At 41.2% G+C, this 17,738-nt stretch overlaps 1 protein-coding gene across 3 annotated transcripts in view; it reads right to left on the bottom strand.

Annotated features, from left to right (window-relative positions):
* Window positions 1-14,322: 14,322 nt before the first annotated feature.
* The window catches only part of LOC122561119 (serine/threonine-protein kinase 32C), a 334,934-nt gene continuing 331,518 nt past the window's right edge, over window positions 14,323-17,738 (bottom strand). Inside the window, exon 13 of one of the 3 annotated variants that reach the window (XM_043712560.1) lies at window positions 14,323-15,985. In XM_043712560.1, the coding sequence (XP_043568495.1) occupies window positions 15,841-15,985 (145 nt within the window). In that variant the 3' untranslated portion in view covers window positions 14,323-15,840. The remainder of the gene's footprint in view (window positions 15,986-17,738) is intronic. The other 2 variants (XM_043712561.1, XM_043712562.1) reach the window with 2 other exon arrangements.

Genomic DNA, 17,738 nt, shown 5'->3' with positions numbered 1-17,738 from the left:
AAGAATTCACGTGGATGAACAGGAAGTTCAGGAAGTGAGATGGGAAGCAGAATTAACAGATGAATACATGTTGGTGCATAAGACAAGCTTCTGGCCAGAATTTCATTCTATGAGGGATAGAAGTTGGGAAAAGGGGAGATCCTACACTACAAAACAAAGAGTAGAGATCACTAGTAAGGGTTTACCACAGGTTAAAAGAGAAGCCCAAGAGGATGGAAAGGAAGTGAAAGGCCTCAGGTATTTCCACTGAGGTAAAGTGGGTAAAGTGGGACATGTAAAGTCACAGTGCTGGTTGTTAAAGAAAGGCATTGTGGGAAAAGATGTGGTAAAAGAAGCTAAGCCAGTGGCATTCGTGAAAGTAGTATAGGAAACCCCAAGAAGAACTGAGGAGCTGCAGGAGAGTGCGCAGCCTAGGCAGGGGTTGGGTATGGAGTTAGTACCTGATCTCTACAAAGAATTCACTCGATGATAAAGTTTACTCAGAAAGAACAAGGGGAGAAGGGCAAGAAGTTATAATTTTGAGAGATACAGTGAATTTGCACTCTTTCTGTTACCCGAGAGTGTGGTAATTTGTGGGATAGATGGACAGAAATTTAGCATTCCCCTATGTAAGATCAGGTTGGAGTGCCAACTCAAGACTGGTAGAGTAACAGTGGGAGTAATTGACAGAGTATCAGTTCCAGGAATCCAGTTTGTTTTTGGGAATGATTTAGCAGGGTCCAAGGTGGGGGTGACACCCCTTGTTGTGGAGAAGTCCAAGGAAAATCAAGAAACTGAGGAGTTAAAACAAAAATATGCTGGTATTTTCCCTGACTGTGTAGTAACAAGATCCCACTATCATTAGTCACAGCATGAAGCAAAAATTAAAGAGAAAGATGAAGGAGTTGAGGTTCAGTTAGCAGACATCTTGATGTAATGGTGCAGGAAAAGCCTGAGGGTCAGACAGAAGTGTTTAGTCCTGAAAGGCTAAGGGACTTGCAACAGAAAGGGAGACAATAAAACTTATATACGTGGATGCGTACTCTGTAAAGGAAGCAGAGAATATTCCAGAGGGGTATTATCTGAAAGATAGAATCCTAAGACAGAAATGGAGACCATGGCAGGTTAGTACAAAGGAGAATGGACTCTAGATCGTGTTGCTAGTAGCATACAGTCAGGAAGTGTTAAGGGTAGCATATGCACTACTGAAAGGTGGTCACCTAGGAGTATGAAAGACTCAGGCTAAGGCACAAAAACATTTTTATTGGCCTGTATTGCAGAAGGATGTGGTTAACTTTTGCCATACGTGTCATACATGCCAAATGGTTGGTAAGCCTCAGGCGGTAATAAAACCAGCACTTTTGTTGCCAATCCCTGCATTTGAAGAACCTTTCACGTGGGTTATAATTGTTGTGCAGGTCCTTCCCAAGAACTAAAAGTACTTGTTAACCATAATGGATGTGCCTACCAGATTTCCGGAGGCAATTCCATTATGGAGTATCAAGGCAAAAAAAGTGGTAGAGGATTTAGTGGCTTTCTTCACACGACATGGGCTACCCAGAGAGATTCAGTCAGGCCAAGGGTCAAATTTTACTGCTAGGCTGTTTAAGGAGGTTATCCATAGCTTAGATATAAAGCATTTTAAAACCAATGTGTATCATCCTGAATCCCAGGGAGCTTTAGAAAGGTGGCATCAGACCTTGAAGACCATGTTGAGAGCAATATTTCAGAACTACCCGAATGATTGGGATAAAGGTATCCCATTCATATTGCTTGCTATTAAAGATGCCCCAAATGAATATACTCAGTTCACTCCCTTTGAGTTAATATTCGGGGATAAAGTGAGAGGCCCTTTGAAATTAATTAACAAGAAATTGACAGGAACGAAGTCAGAGGTCTCACACTTAGAGTAGGTATCGGAGGTGAGGCAGAGATTAAGTCGAGTAGATAAGTTAGCTAAACAGCACCTAAAGAGGGCACAGCATAGAATGAAGCAGGTGGCAGATTAAAGCTCTGAGACATGGACATTTTCCCCAAGGGGATAATGTGTTAGCAATGGTACCAGTGATAAGAGATCCCTTTAAAGCCAGGTTTAGTGGTTCCTATCAAATTGAGAAAAAGTTGAGTCAGGTGAACTATCTAGTAAAGATGTCAGATAGAAATAAAAAGTATCGGATATGTCATGTGAAAATGTTGAAACCGTATTAGACTAGAGAGAAAGAACTGGAGAAACGTGTTACTGCCCTGCAGAATGAGGAATCAAATCCAGATTTTGTGGATTTTGATGTGCTTCAAAATATGTTAAAAAATGAAGAAATCCATGAGGAGTGGGATAGGTTTGTAAACTACCTGTCTCAGGAGCATAGAACCCAGTTGAAAGGTTTGTTACTGCAGTAAGAGGACATACATAAAAATCAGATGGGGAGGACTAATGAAGTAGACCAAAGGAATACTGTTCTGAGAAAACAATACCCCTATCAGCCTCATCCTTTCAAATCCAGACAGGTCCAGAAGGAGGTGGAGGTCATGTTCAACAAGGATATCATCAAACCGAGCCAGAGCGAGTGGAGTTTGCCAATCGTCTTAGTTCCCAAACTAGACAAGACTCAATGATTTTGCATGGATTATCAGAAGGACAATACTGTTACAAAATCGGACTCATATACAATTCCTAGATTGGAGGGCTGTATCAAGAAAGTCGGACAAGACAGTTACATCACCAAGTTGGACTTACTGCGTGGTTACTGGCAGCATCCTTTATCAGAGACGGTGAAAGAAATTTCTGCATTTGTAACCCCAAATGGGCTATATCAATTCAAAGTGATGGCCTTCAGAATGAAGAACGCACCTGCCACATTCCAAAGACTCATGAATAGAGTTGTGGCTAGGTTAACAAACTGTGCAATGATCTTTAGTTAGTCCTGGAAAGATCAGATGGTACAGTTGGCAGAGCTCTTTGAAAGCCTATGAGAAGCAAAACTGGTGATAAACTTAAACAAAACTGAATTCGCGAAAGCAGAGGTGATGTTCTTGGGACATAAAATCGGTCATGGCAGGTTGACTACTTGGAATGCAAAGATGAAGGCGATCGAGGAATTTCCACGAAGAAAGAGGTGCTTCGATTTTTGGGACTAAGTGGATTGTATCGGAAGTTTGTTCCAAACTTCAGCAGTGTAGTGGCACTGTTAACAGATTTGCTGAAGAAGAACATAAATGTTCGGTGGACAAAACAATGCCAGGAGGCATTCAACCATTTGAAATCAATATTAACCACTGCACCAGTTGTAGCTATACCAAACTTTTAGAAACGTTTTAAAATTGCCATCGATGCTAGTGACATAGGAATTGGAGCTATACTCTGACAGGAAGATGAGGATGGGATTGAACTGCTAGTTAATTACTTTTTGAAGAAACCCAACATCCACCAGAGGAAATACTCCACAATTGAAAAAGAACTATTGCGTTTGGTACTGGCCTTACAACTTTTAATAATTAGTCGGAGATGGTTGTGTACACATATCACAATCCTCTTACATTCTTGAAACGCTTTAAAGACAAGAATGTGAGACTATTTCATTGCAGTCTTATGTTACAGACGTTTAATTTGCAATTCATACATGTTGCGTGTCATAAGAATGTAATCGCAGATGCATTATCATGGATTTAACTGATAAAGTATAGATAAGATTGGTATCTATTCAATGTTATACATATGTGGGAAGAAGTTACTATGAACATAGGTTAAAGTCATATGTATGTCATGATAATGTGGTTAAGGAATAGAGAAAGAAATGAAGCCTTCTTTTTATTATGATGGTTCATTTTTTCTTAAGGAGGGAGGTGTTATGAAGGTGTAGGTGTATACTGTACTTTTAAGAGAGTTTAAAAGCTAGCAAGGACTGACTGACAACACAGAGAGTCCTGAACAAAGTAAAAATGTAACACTTGGTTGAAACAAATAGCTAGAGTTGTGTTAAACAAATTAAAATTCAGCCAATCAGTTTAAATTATGCCCCAAGATACCAAAATCCAATTGAATTTGGAATATGTTTTTGATGATATCAAAACCAATGAAATGATCCAATGTTTTGAACAGTAAGGGGGAGAACTACAAAGAGTTGCTTGCTAGCAAAATAACTCTCTGAAAGATGCCTATCCATAAGAAATTTGTGCAGCAGCAGGCCGAAAATACAGCAAAAAATCTCCAAAGGAGAGTTGACAAAGCTGACTGGTTTTGAAGCATTATTCTATATGTTTTTGTAAACCTTAATCGGGGTGTTTTTAATCAAACCAGTGTTGTAGATTGGGAGGTAAAAGATAGGTTTAAGAGAACAGAGTTGTAAATAGCTGTTGTTTTAATGTTCTCTGTTGGACTTAATGAATAAAATTGTTAATTTTCACTTTAAATAGTGGCTTCTGGGATAGTTCTTTGCATCTCAAATTTTAACAGATTACAGCGTGAGGTGGGCTTTTCCATGCGTCGGGTTTAAGTTAGCAGAGGGGTTTACCCCGTGTCGTAACAATCATAAGCTGTGTTTAATTGATGAATTAAAATTGCTGATTTGTGATTTTTATTATGGAATTATGACTTTTGTAGCTTTATTTCTACAACGTTTATGTTTCACCATGATCTCAGTTCCAGATACACTGTTCTTAGAAGCATTTCAGTGTCTTGCGTAATTGACACCTATGTCCAAGGTATTATCTATTCCCAGATTTGCTCAGTAAGCAACATATTGCTGTTCTGACAAATGTTTGACATTGTGTTGCAAATTGAAGCTACTCCAATTTTCTACCCCAGCACAACAGAAGCTCCATTTGATGTAAAGATCACCATCTTCTGTAAATCAAGGTTACGGCAAATATAAAATTGCTTGGTTGTTGTCACTAAGGAGGCAAACAGTCAGCTTCAGAATTTCTGTGAGTACAGTCTTGTAAGCAAGTTCAGATTCTGGTTAAAACTTGCACAAAAGGAACATTTTTTGCAATGAAATGCATTTACTATTGTCCACTATCAAGGTAAGAAAATGTGATTTGTACAATTCATCTAGGAGCTGTCCCTGTATGACAAAGCCATTACACTCTCAAAATTCAAAGATATTATTCTTGCTGCACCAACTCTCAGTAACTGCTGTGCACTTTTTCATGTGATTTTGCAATGTTTTGCATGGAAAGCATGGACTCATTCATCTTTTCTACAAGTATGACTTTATTGATGAGAACTTCTACCTTAGAGTCATGGAGTCATAGAGGTTTTTACAGCTCAGAAAGCCGGCCAAATATTCTAAACTGACTTAGTCCCATTTGCAAGCATTTGGCCTATATCCTTTGAAGGGGTGACAAAGTTGATTGATGAGGGAAGGGATGTAGATGTGATATACATGAACTTTAGTATGGTGCTTGATAAGGTTCCCCATGGTAGGTTGATGAAGAAGGTGAAGTAGCATGGGTCCAGGGTGTTCTAGCTAGATGGATAGAGAACTGGTTGGCAAAGAGTAGTAGTGGAAGGGAGCTTCTCAAAATGGAGACCTGTGACCAGTGGTGTCCCACAGGGATCTGTGTTGGGACCACTGTTGTTTGTGATATATACACATGATTTGGAGGAAGGTGTAGGTTGCCTTATTATCAAGTTTGAACATGACACTAAGATTGGTGGAGTAGCAGACAGTGAAGGGGACTGTCAGAGAATACAGCAGAATATAGATAGATTGGAGAGTTGGGCAGAGAAATGGCAGGTGGAGTTCAATCCAGGCAAATGCGAGGTGATGCATTTTGGAAGATGCAATTCCAGAGCAAACTACACAGTAAATGGAAAAGTCCTGGGGAAAATTAATGTACAGAGAGATCTGGGTATTCAGATTCATTGTTCCCTGAAGGTGGCAACTCAGGTCAGTAGAGTGGTCAAGAAGGCATACAGTATGCCTTCCTTAATTGGATTGGGTATTCAGTACAAGAGTTGGCAGATCATGTTACAGTTGTGTAAGATTTTGGTTTGGCCACATTTGGAATACTGCGTACAGATCTGGTTGCCAAATTGCCAAAAGGTTGTGGATGCTTTGGAGAGAGTGCAGAGGAGGTTCACCAGGATGTTGCCTGGCATAGAGCGTACTAGCTATGAGGAGATGTTGAGTAGATTTGGATTATTTTCATTAGAAAGATGGAGTTGGTGGAGGGAGGGAAGGGTGGAACTTGATTGAGGCCTGCAAAATCATGAGAGGTGTAGAGAGGGTGGATCGCAAGAAACTTTTTCTCAGAGTGGGGGCTCAATTACTAGGGGTCACGAGTTCAAAGTGAGAGGAGAAAAGTTTAAGGGTTGAAAGCTCTTTACACAGAGGGTGGTAGGTGCCTGGACCACACTGCCAGCAGAGGTGGTGGGGTGGGAATGATAGCATCATTTAAGATGTATCTAGACAGACACATGAATTGGCAGGGAGCAAAGGGATACAGATCCTTAGAAAATAGGTGACAGGTTTAGATAGAGGATATAGATCAGTGCAGGCTTGGAGGGCTGAAGAGCCTGTTCCTGTGCTGTAATTTTCTTTGTTCATTGTTCTTTGTATATCCCTCTAAACCTTTCCTACTCATGTATCAATCCAGGTGCCTTTTAAATGTTGTAATTGTATCTTATGGGATTAGGCTTTTTTGCTGGAACCTAATGTCACAATCTCCTGGTGTTTTGGTGGGCATTCATAAAATTCCACCTTTGCTTTGCTTTTGTAAACTAATAATCACATTCATGTGCACTTGTTGACTCAAACGTTACTTTTGGTAATCTGACTTCCAATCCTGCCCGTTTCTTCCATTGATGAACTTACTCACAGAGTTTGTTTTAGAGGAACAAACGCATCGAACATCATCCGTTTCACAACAAGTGAAAATCTCAGATTAGTACATTCTGTTTCTGTGTTGATGGCATTTCAGTTTTGAGTCACTGGAAACGTTTTTGAAACATGTATGGGATGTCTTTTTTAAAGAGCTTGAATACTCATTTGAATACTCATTTGCTCTTCCCTTTGACAGATTTTAAACTTATCAAGAAAACAAAGCATTTAACTCTTGTTGTGCAGTGGTAATGCACATGAGGCCTGGGTTCAGGTCCTAGAGGTGCATCATAATGTCTGTGAACAGGTTGATTAGAAAATGTTAAAATATGAAAGAAAAATCTAACTGGCTACTTGAGTCACATGTTCCTTCACTCTGGAATGATCACTGCTTCCCAGACCTAGTGCCTGATGTTCCCGGTCGTTGCTGAGGCGATTGCAAACTACCCACAATTCTCTGACCCTGTTCCTACAGCTTTCAGCTTGAGTCTCCCACTTGGAGGTGATGTGACCTGGCCTTTTCCCCTTTCGAGAGCCTACTTTGACGATCGCATGCTTTTTTGATTTGGAGCTGGATGTGGTTGCATGGCTGTGTACTGAGTTCAGAAATCCTGGGCTTCATTCTGGTCTGTAGAGGATGCTGGGATTTATGGAACATCCATACATGGCCTTTGGGAAGATGTTGCTTGAAAGTCTGAGGAGGCTTCCTTCATTGGCCGTTTGGATGTGACTGCCCAGTACACAGACAATCATGTGGATGTGAATTAGAATTCATATAGGGTGGAAACAGTCCCTTTGGCTGAGCAAGTCCACACCAACCCTCCAAAGAATAACCCAGACAGATCCATTCCCTTATTACTCTACATTTCCCCTTGACTTAGGCACCTAACCTACACATACATGAACACTATTGGCAATTTAGCATTGCCAATTCACCTAACATTTTACACATCTTTTGGACTATGGGAGGAAACTGGAGCACCCGGAGGAAACCCACGCAGACACAGGGAGAGTATGCAAACTCCACAGAGACGGTCGCCCAGGCTGGAATCAAACCGGGGTCCCTGGTGCTGTTAGGCAGCGATACTAACCACTGAGCCACCGTGCGACCTAGCGTACGGATGTGTGCTGATGTGTTTTGTTTATGCAGTACCTGGCTTACAGGGAACATTGCTGCAGTCCACAGCTGTAACCATTGACTTTTTGATCTCCATTGCTCCATGCCAGGTCTGATGGTGCATTGTTCCACCATGGATGTCAGTTGGGGCTGCATGCATTCAATGACATCCCCCCACCCAACTCCGCATGACTCCCTTCCCTCCCAAGGTTGTCTTCCCACTGCACATTTTATATTGATTAGCCTTCCTTCAGGATTTACATCCTTGCTGCATTCCAGCACACTAGTCTGCAGAGTTTACTGCCTCAGTCTCCTTCCTACCACTGCGATTCCTGATAACCTTGCTCCCCCCAGTTCACTTTTAGTGACCCTCAGGATTGACCATGGGCCTGTCTATTTTGTGCAAATTAACTGGATGGTTGTGAATAGTAAGGGAGCAGACCTCTGACTGGTACGCATACAGCTCTTGATTGTCTTTCTGTGACTTCAGAGGGCTGACCACATGCCAGCTTGAAGACTGATTTTGCAGGCTGACCTCTTCTTACCATGGTGGGTCCACCTGACTGAAGAGGGTCTGCTCTCCTCCCCACAGTCTTGAAACATTGCCACCCAGTTGATATATTTGCACTGCGTTTGGCGTGTAAGTGGCTGGTACATGGTGTAGGTGCAAGACTGGCATAGCACAGAGCTATACAGCAACATATATATCCTCTAAACTGATCTCTGGTGTGGAGGTGCTGGTGTTGGACTGGGGTGGACAAATAATAATACTTCCAAATAAACCTGTTGGTCTATAACCTGACGTTGTGTGATTTTTTAACTTTGATCACTGCTGACATACATGACAAGTTACTCAGCTTTGCATGTGTGCTCTGAACTGCAAAGCAAGACAGAAATACCATGTGCCATTGAAATGGAGCTGAGCGGTAAAGTGCTAAAATGCAAGACAAGGCAAGGCAGGGATGCTGTGAGCGAAATGAGAGTGCACTGAGTGAATGAGTGAGCCCGAGATGTTCTCGGTCCGGTCTATGGGCTCAGTACCTTTCCCTCGCACAGTTTTCTGCAGCAGCATTTTAAAATAATTTGTTGATGGGATGTGGGCAACGTGAGCAATGCCAGCACTTATTACCTCAAGACCATTCAAAAGTCAACCATACTGTCGCAGGTTTGGAGTCAGTGGTGGGCCAGACCAGGCAAGGATGGCAGATTTCTTTCCCTCAAGGGCATTAGTGAAACAAATTGGTTTGACAATAATCAACATTGGTTATATAGTCATCATTAGGCTTGACTTTAATTTTGGAATTTTATTAAATTCAAATTTCACCATCTGCTGTGGTAGGATTTTAACACATATCCCCAGAGCATTAGCCTGGGTGTATTGAATTACTAGCCCAGTGACACCACCACTATGCCATTGCTTCCCCAAAAATACTCACTTGCCACAGTATCACATTGCATTGACAGCTCAGTGAACTGGCAGCTCTGTGCAAATTCTTGCCGAGAAGCTGTTTAACAACAACTGAAGCTATGCAATTTGCAAAGGCCAAGATGAATAAGGATTCAGTATCTAGGTGAATGAATTTATTGGAGCGATGACATGAAGAAAGTTCTGGATGCTCTCAACAGTGAAGTGGAAAAAGCCACAACTGGATCCAGTCAAATATTCAGAGATTTTGTGGACGATGTTCTAAAAGATGGCCAGTTGTAAGAAATGTCCATTCTTTTGGACATTGGTGCAACATATCAGCCATCAAGTGAATGTGGATTTAACCTCATGAACTTGATTTAATGAAAATCGAGTAGTAATAGATCACAATGCGTTTGAAGTTAAACAAACTATGAAAAAATTTGCAATATGATTTCTGCTCCGCGGATGCTTAGACTACTCCAGTTTCCACACAGGCTCTAGAAAAATTAGACAGAACACTGATGTGCAGAGTCAGTTCTTCATTCAGTAATGATTTTTAGATTAGATTAGATTACATTACAGTGTGGAAACAGGCCCTTCGGCCCAGCAAGTCCACACCGATCCGCCGAAGCGCAACCCACCCATACCCCTACATTTACCCCTTACCTAACACTACGGGCAATTTAGCATGGCCAATTCACCTAACCTGCACATCTTTGGACTGTGGGAGCAGAGCACCTGGAGGAAACCCATGCAGACACGGGGAGAACGTGCAAACTCCACACAGTCGCCTGAGGCGGGAATTGAACCCGGGTCTCTGGCGCTGTGAGGCAGCAGTGCTAACCACTGTGCCACCGTGCCACCCACGCCCATGGTGCTTCATGAGCACCATGAAACACTTCAAATGGCAACACTATTTCACAAACATGTATACATTGAAGCTGAAACACACTTGTGAGCACATGGTTTGTGAACTTTAACTTTTAGCTTATTCTGTGCCAAGCAAATCCTTGTGCCAAACCCTCCTGACCATATCATGTAAAATAACGACTAAATCCCATTAATGCCTGTGATGCAGTAGCAAGGATTGTCTGCCTGGAAGGATGGGGTCTAGTTGCCAAGGTAGCAGATACCTGTTTATCTTTGCTCTGCCTGCACATAGTGCAGAAGCTACTCACTTCACAGTTTGCAGCGTGGAACATTATATAGAACGGGTGGACTCTGTACCTTCAACGTCACAGTTGTGGTTGCCCCCTGGATGATGGTGAAAAGAGAACTTATGTCTACAGATATAATAATGTATTTATAGTAACTTGTCACCTGCGCCACCCATATGCTGTCAGAAAGTCAGAGTCCTACAGCACAGAGACAGGCCCTTTGGCCCAAACTGATCCATTCCAACCAAAATGTCCATCCACTGTCCATTTCCCTGCACATGGCCCATATCCTTCTAATCATTTCCTATCCATGCATTTGTCCAAGTGCCTTTTAACTGTTGTTAATGTACCTGCCTCAACCACTTTCACAGGCAGCTCATTCCACATGCATACCACCCTCTCTGTAAACATTTTGCCCCTCAGGTTCCCTTTTATTCTCTCCCCACTAACCTTAAACCTCTAGTCCTCAATTCCCCAACCCTAGGAAAAAGACTGAGTGCATTCACCCTGTCCATGCCTCTCATGACCCCCCTCAGTCTGCTATGCTCTAAAGAAAAATGTCCAACCTCTCCCTATAACTCAGACCATTGAGTCCAGGCAACATCCTTGCAAATTTCTTCTGCACTCTTTCAAGTTTAATAACACCCTTCTTATAACAAGGTGGCCAAAACTGAACACAATACTCCAAGTGCAGCCTCATCAACATCGTGTATAACTGCAACATAACTTCTATACTCAGTGCCCTGACTGATGAAGGCCAGTGTGTCAAAAGCCGTCTTCACTGCCCTGGCTACCTGTGACTCCACTTTCAGAGAACTCTGCACCTGAACTCACAGGTCCCTCTGTTCCACTACACTTCTTAAGATCCTACCATTCACCATGAAATTCTTACCTTGATTTGACTTTCCAAAATGCAAGACCTCACACTTACCTATATTAAACTCCATTTGTAATTTCGCGGCCCACATCCCCAGCTGATCAAGGTCCTGCTGCAATTTCTGATAACCTTCCTCACTGTCCATGATACCGCCTATTTTCGTGTCATCAGCAAACTTACTAATCCTGCCTTGTACATTCTCATCCAAATCATTGGTATAGATAACAAACAGCAATGGGCACAACACTCTTGCCTTTCCCTTCCACTATATCTCAGTGCATGCCCAAGTTCTGCAGTTGGGATGGAGAGAGTCTGTCCCGTAGTGGAGCCCATCAACCTTGGCAATTTGGTTGGGATGACTCTGGGGAGTTTAAGTCTCGAGGCTCCACTCACGCTGAATGATTCCTCTCCAGGGGGAGGCGCACTCTTCTTGGCTTGAATTCCCACAGTCTGAAGGTGGCGGGCAGGGTGAAGCTGAAGGCCTTGCTTACCTCTGAAGTGTCCTGAGAGGAGTCTTCTGGAGGTGGCCGAGTGTGTGTTTCCTCCTCTGGCTGGATACCTAAAGGCACCATCCTGCCTCCATGTGAGGAAAGGGCACCCGGAGTGAGTGCAAGATCCTCAGCATCCCTATCGCCTTGCTGTTGTTGCTGAGCACCAATAGCTAAAGTGACAGCATGCATGTCTATGCATGTATATGGCGGAATCTGAGACTGCTGGACTTGGCTTTCCATTGCAGCCAGCACCCTGCCCATGGAGACAGCCAGATGATCACCTGCCTGAAGCAGCAGGGTCGTTGCTGCTGCAGTCCTGTAGGCTTTGCATCAGGTCAGCCAGTGCTCCTGACAAACCAACCTGCTTCGCTCATATGTTTGTATGTAGTCCCTGATTTCCAAACACCATGGGGTCCTCTTCTGGCTGGAGCTGAGCACGTGCCTAGGCTGCAGCAGTCCTCTGAGTGCAATAACTTTGGGCATTTCTTCATTGGCAGAGACATGGCAGTGAAGCTACCACAAGCAGGTGCTACTAACTTTAATGAAAGTTTCCACCGAGGGGTCAGTTTCTGAGCTGGAGGTGGGTACAGCAGACAGTCTTGCCGGTATGTCCTTTGAGGATCCATACTTTCAGTCTCAGATGTGGAGTAAGGGGATGTTTTGTGGGGCAGTCCTCTTGACCACCAGCACCATTGGCATCCCACCATGCCTGCATTAGACAAAAGAGAAAACGTGGCGACCAAGGGCTAGAAGTTGTGGCATGTACCCAATAAACTCACAGTGGAGGCCATGGGAGCAACGAACAATGAAATCTTACTTGTGTGCCAGGGCATGGAGGCTTTGGCATCTATGCAGGGGCAGTCCTGATCTTTGCTTTCAAGAGCCATGATCTTCAACCTTGTAAGGAGTGGAGAGACAAATACCAACAGCTACCACCTTTCCTTACTGTTTGGGCCCTGTGGTGAGCCATTATCCTCAATAATGTGAGAATGAGAGAGACTAAATGGGCTACGGTGGTTAGTGCTTGTGCAGGTGATGGAAAAGTAGTATGATGAGAAGGCTCTACAGAGACCATGCAGGGTGATCAGAGTGGTGTGGGTGAGAGTGAGTGAGGGAAGATGTTGCAGGCAACAGTGAGAGTTGTAGAACAAGAGTTACGGTGTCAGGTGATTACAGTTGTAGAGATATAGGAAGTGAGAGGTCAAAGAGAGTAAATAGTAGCATTTGTTTAACTTGGTGGAGTGAAGATGATCATTGACCATTTTCCCTGCATTACTGGGCATTTTGCTAGACCTGGTAGCAACCTCAGACTACGCTGGCAGGGTCTGCTGTCTTTACCTCTTCAGTTGGTTCTGTTTCACAAGGATATGTGGCCTCTGCACCATCTCATCCACCAGAATCTCCAGTTCCCTGTCCACAAAATGGAAAACCAACTTCCCCTCATTTGCCATGTCCAAGGTGAACGTCTGCTTCAATTTGCCAATGTTTGGCTACTTATGCAGTAGTCTTTATAGCATGACACCAGTCCTAGTGATACTGGTGTATCCTGGCAGTGCTAAGGATCTCCAGATGTGACAAATGGCAGAATTAGGATGGCATCAAACAAGAGAATTGCAACAGAGGTGTTGTAGGTAGTTAATGAGGCATGTTTGTGATGATAGTGTGTGGAAATGTTTCTCTTGGAGGAATACTCGCCATAATACTCAATGAAAATGACATTTTGCAAAAATATGAGAAGATTCAGTTCTTTGATTGTTTTACTGTGAACATATAAAACATTCTTAGGGGAAAACTCAAGGACCATTACTAGCCACTGCTTTTAAGGTAAACTGTATTGTGATATCTGTACCGATAAAAAAAGTTAATAATTACACAACAGCAACCCGATGAAGGAGCAGTGCTCTGAAAGCTCGTGCTTCCAAATAAACCTGTTGAATGATAACCGTGTGTTGTGTGATTTTTAACTTTGTCTACCCCAGTCCGACACCGGCTCCTCCACATAATAATAAAAAAAAATCAACATTCACAGAAATATTGACAGCGAGTTCGGTAGAGCAAGAATTTTCATTCTTGGTCTGGGAACAGAGACAGCTTTTATCAATTATCATTAGTTTGCCAGATGAGTAACTATTTTAGAATATTCAAGCCACTTAAATTATAATTATATAGATACACGAAGTCACAAACAATGATTACTGAAAAATAAAACTATTTATATTAGTCCTGAATAATTTATGTTAATCTCAGCAGTTGCTGAGATAACTTGAGATACAGAGATTCACAGAGATACAAAGTCACAGAGATAATGAGAAAATATGGCTTCAATTTTTCTAAAGTAATCTTAGATTGTTTGGTCATGATAAATTTTGGGTACAATCTTGTATAAAATTCATTTCAGCTACTAAGTTAAATTTTGTTGTTTGAAAGTGGTTTTGTAAAATAAACAGTAAAAGCCTAATTGTTGTTATGTACAAGAACAAATTTATTTCCAACTTGTTTTTCCCAATACAGCAAGAAACTGGATCATGCTCCATTTCTTTAAATATTAAAAATTCAACATCTCAGTACTACAGAGATACAACCTCTTCTTGAAAAGTTTGCTCATCATTGCACATTTTCAAGGACCAGGGTTCAGTCCAAAACCAATGTATTAATCATGCAACAAAAAAAATACATAAATAACATTTGAATACATACAATAAGTTTTTAAAATATAATTTACCATTTGTCATTTTTACTGACAGGTATCTTAAGTAAATTGAGCTACGTAACTGCTAACATTCAAAGGTTGAAATTCCCATCAGCAAAGTGTGCAGCAATCTTGTGCTACATTCCTGTGTGTGCTTTGTTTTTTTTAACACCACGTGCTGAGCTGCGTATCTTAAATTAGTTAACATAAAACCAGCGCACACAAAAATGCAGTGTAATAAAAGTACTTCATGAACATCACTGATTGAAATTTCTACCTGTTTCATCATGTCTCCCTAAGATTCTATCAATTATAATAGCCTATTGTAAAAGCAGCTGATACCAAACATCTGTAATGCGTATTGTATTAACTGCTATTTTGCTAACATATTTTGCAGTTGATCACACTATATGGTCATTCAAAGCAATAGTATACACGGGATGTGACAAATCGAATATTAATACAATTTCAAGCCATTTAGTTATATGCTAATTAGATATATCTAATTGCATGTTATGAATGAAAATGTCAGTGCTATAAAAGCTTTGGCATCCTTGCCCATAAGTTGTGCCTGCACATTTGAAACATTTTTGGAAATAGTGTAAGCTTCTGTATGAAAATTTGGTTCAATAATACATTTTCCTATCAAAGCCCACCACATAAAACTGTGGATACACAACAATGCTGTCACTATTTACACATAAAATCTTCCAGTTCTCTATTTCCCCTCCCACCCATATGAAAGATTATGAAGTGATAGAAATCTTTGTTAATTATATGTATTGTACGATAATGTAGTCCAACAGTACTCTGTAAATGTATTCTCTTCTAGTAAAATTATTGTACATTATTAATCAGCCTTTATGTCAAATTTGTATGAATATTATGACTCTTATTAGTCAGGACCATTGCATGGAAAGATTTTGACATACTATTAGCAAGACATGAACAAAGCGCAAAAACAACTGAATGAGAAATACAGATCCAACTTGTTTTGAACATTCAACATCCTATTAAACTGATGACATAATGTGCCATTATATGGTTGCATAGAGAATATCTACCTTTCAGTTCATAAGAGCATCAACCTGCCTATTTTCCAGTGTTTTTTTTTTAAAAATATACGAAATAAATTCACTGAGCAATGTTATTCTGTTGTAGTTCACTGGATATCCAGAGATTATTCAATGGATGATTTCCTTTTCCAAACGGCATTGAAAGCTTTAATAAAGCTTGTTAGCCCAGTGAAGCAGCCTGAGAAACATTAAGACAGATGGAAAGAGCAGCCTGACCTTTTAGTCCTAGCTGCTACTTGTTGAAGAACACACTGAACTACACATGTGCAGATTTCCACTTTCACCCTCATCTTCAGCAACTGCTTCTGGTTTTGCTTCTGCTTCAACTATTGATGCAGATGCCGTTGGTTCCTCTGGCCTCTTTTTTAACCTATGTACAGATTTAAAACACAGGAGATAAGAGAATATGCATTATTTTTGGGAACCTCTACTAAATATTTTTTGACAATGTGGTAAAACTGTAAATATATGAGATTATAAGTATGATCTTCAGTCAGACAGCCCTTAAAATTCATTAACATGAAACAATCTAATTAATTCAGTTTACACATAAACGTACATACACCAATCATAAATTAAAATAAGGAAGCTAATTAATGATTTTAAAAATCTCACAACACCAGATTATAGTCCAACAGGTTTAATTGGAAGCACACTAGCTTTCGGAGCGACGCTCCTTCATCAGGTGATTGTGGTTTTATTAAAGCTTTCAATGCCGTTTGGAAAAGAAAATCATCCATTGAATAATCTCTGGATATCCAGTGAACTACAACAGAATAACATTGCTCAGTGAATTTATTTCATATATTTTAAAAAAAAACACTGAAAAATAGGCATTTTGTTGCTCTTATGACCTGATGAAGGAGAGCCGCTCCGATAGCTAGTGTGCTTCCAATTAAACCTGTTGGACTATAACCTGGTGTTGTGTGATTTTTAACTTTGTACACCCCAGTCCAACACCAGCATCTCTGAATTAATAATATGGCTTTGTTCAGTTGAATTTATACATTCCAACCAAGGTTAAAGTCAAAATGAATCGAAACTGTGCTGCTGAAATCATTCTTACCATAAATCACTGCCACTTTGTTTCTGAGGATAACTTTTGATTGTCTATTACTTCTGTGGCCGATGTCTTCTACATTTAATTGCAGATTGATTCAGCTAATCCTGACCCTTTTCTTTCTAAATGACGCTTGAGAGACCATATATTTCAGTTCATTGTGACTATAAATTCAAACAAACAAACTGCAAATTGTGTTTAGGTTTTGCATTTAAACAACAAGGAGTTGCGAGTCTAGCAATTCTCAGAGCAACATGTTAAAATTGCCTAGAAAAATTAATTTGGTGTAGCTGACGTAGGAAAATTCTACAATTTGCTTAAAAAGTGTGTGAAATACCCTCGTCATAGTGGCTCACTAAAATGGCACTCATGGTACTTTTCATGACCTTACTAATATCTTTTTGGAAGTTGGAATATAAATCATCACGTTTCAAACATCAGATCTTCAAAAAGGGAAACATTTCAATGTGAAATGAATTCTATCACAGTTTAGTGACAGAACTCTCAGTGATAACGTCAGTGGGGTAGGGCTGCAGATGTGTGAGGGCATGGGTGAGTGGGTCTGGAAGAGCTGTTGAGAAGTTGAGTTCAGGGAAAAGTGTTGGTCAGCTCCATAAATAATTATTATTATCATAACATTATAGGTTGGGTGTGGAGGTGCCTGGTCAGGGGTTACTGGATAGCGGGGTATTGGGTGAGGTTTGTTCAGAGTGTTGGATGAAATGAAGGATATTCGGAGTGTTGGAGTGAGGTTTAATTGGAGTGTTGTGTAAGAGGGAGGTTTGATGGGAGTATTGGGTCAGGTTTGATTGGAGGTGTGTCAGGTTGAGTCGTCAGCTTGAGGGAGTTGATATGGTCAGAGAAGATATTAATGGATGTGGGGTTGGTTCATTGTATCTGAAAAATGTGTTGCTGGAAAAGCGCAGCAGGTCAGGCAGCATCAAAGGAGCAGGAGAATCGACGTTTCGGGCATAAGCCCTGCTTCAGGAATGAGGAAAGTGTGTCCAGCAGGCTAAGGTAAAAGGTAGGGAGGAGGGACTTGGGGAGGGTCGTTGGGAATGCG

The sequence above is a fragment of the Chiloscyllium plagiosum genome, chromosome 22 (genome assembly GCF_004010195.1).
Source record: "Chiloscyllium plagiosum isolate BGI_BamShark_2017 chromosome 22, ASM401019v2, whole genome shotgun sequence".
In the NCBI taxonomy this organism is placed as follows: Eukaryota; Metazoa; Chordata; class Chondrichthyes; order Orectolobiformes; family Hemiscylliidae; genus Chiloscyllium; species Chiloscyllium plagiosum.
This window is presented reverse-complemented; position numbering and strand designations above follow the sequence as displayed.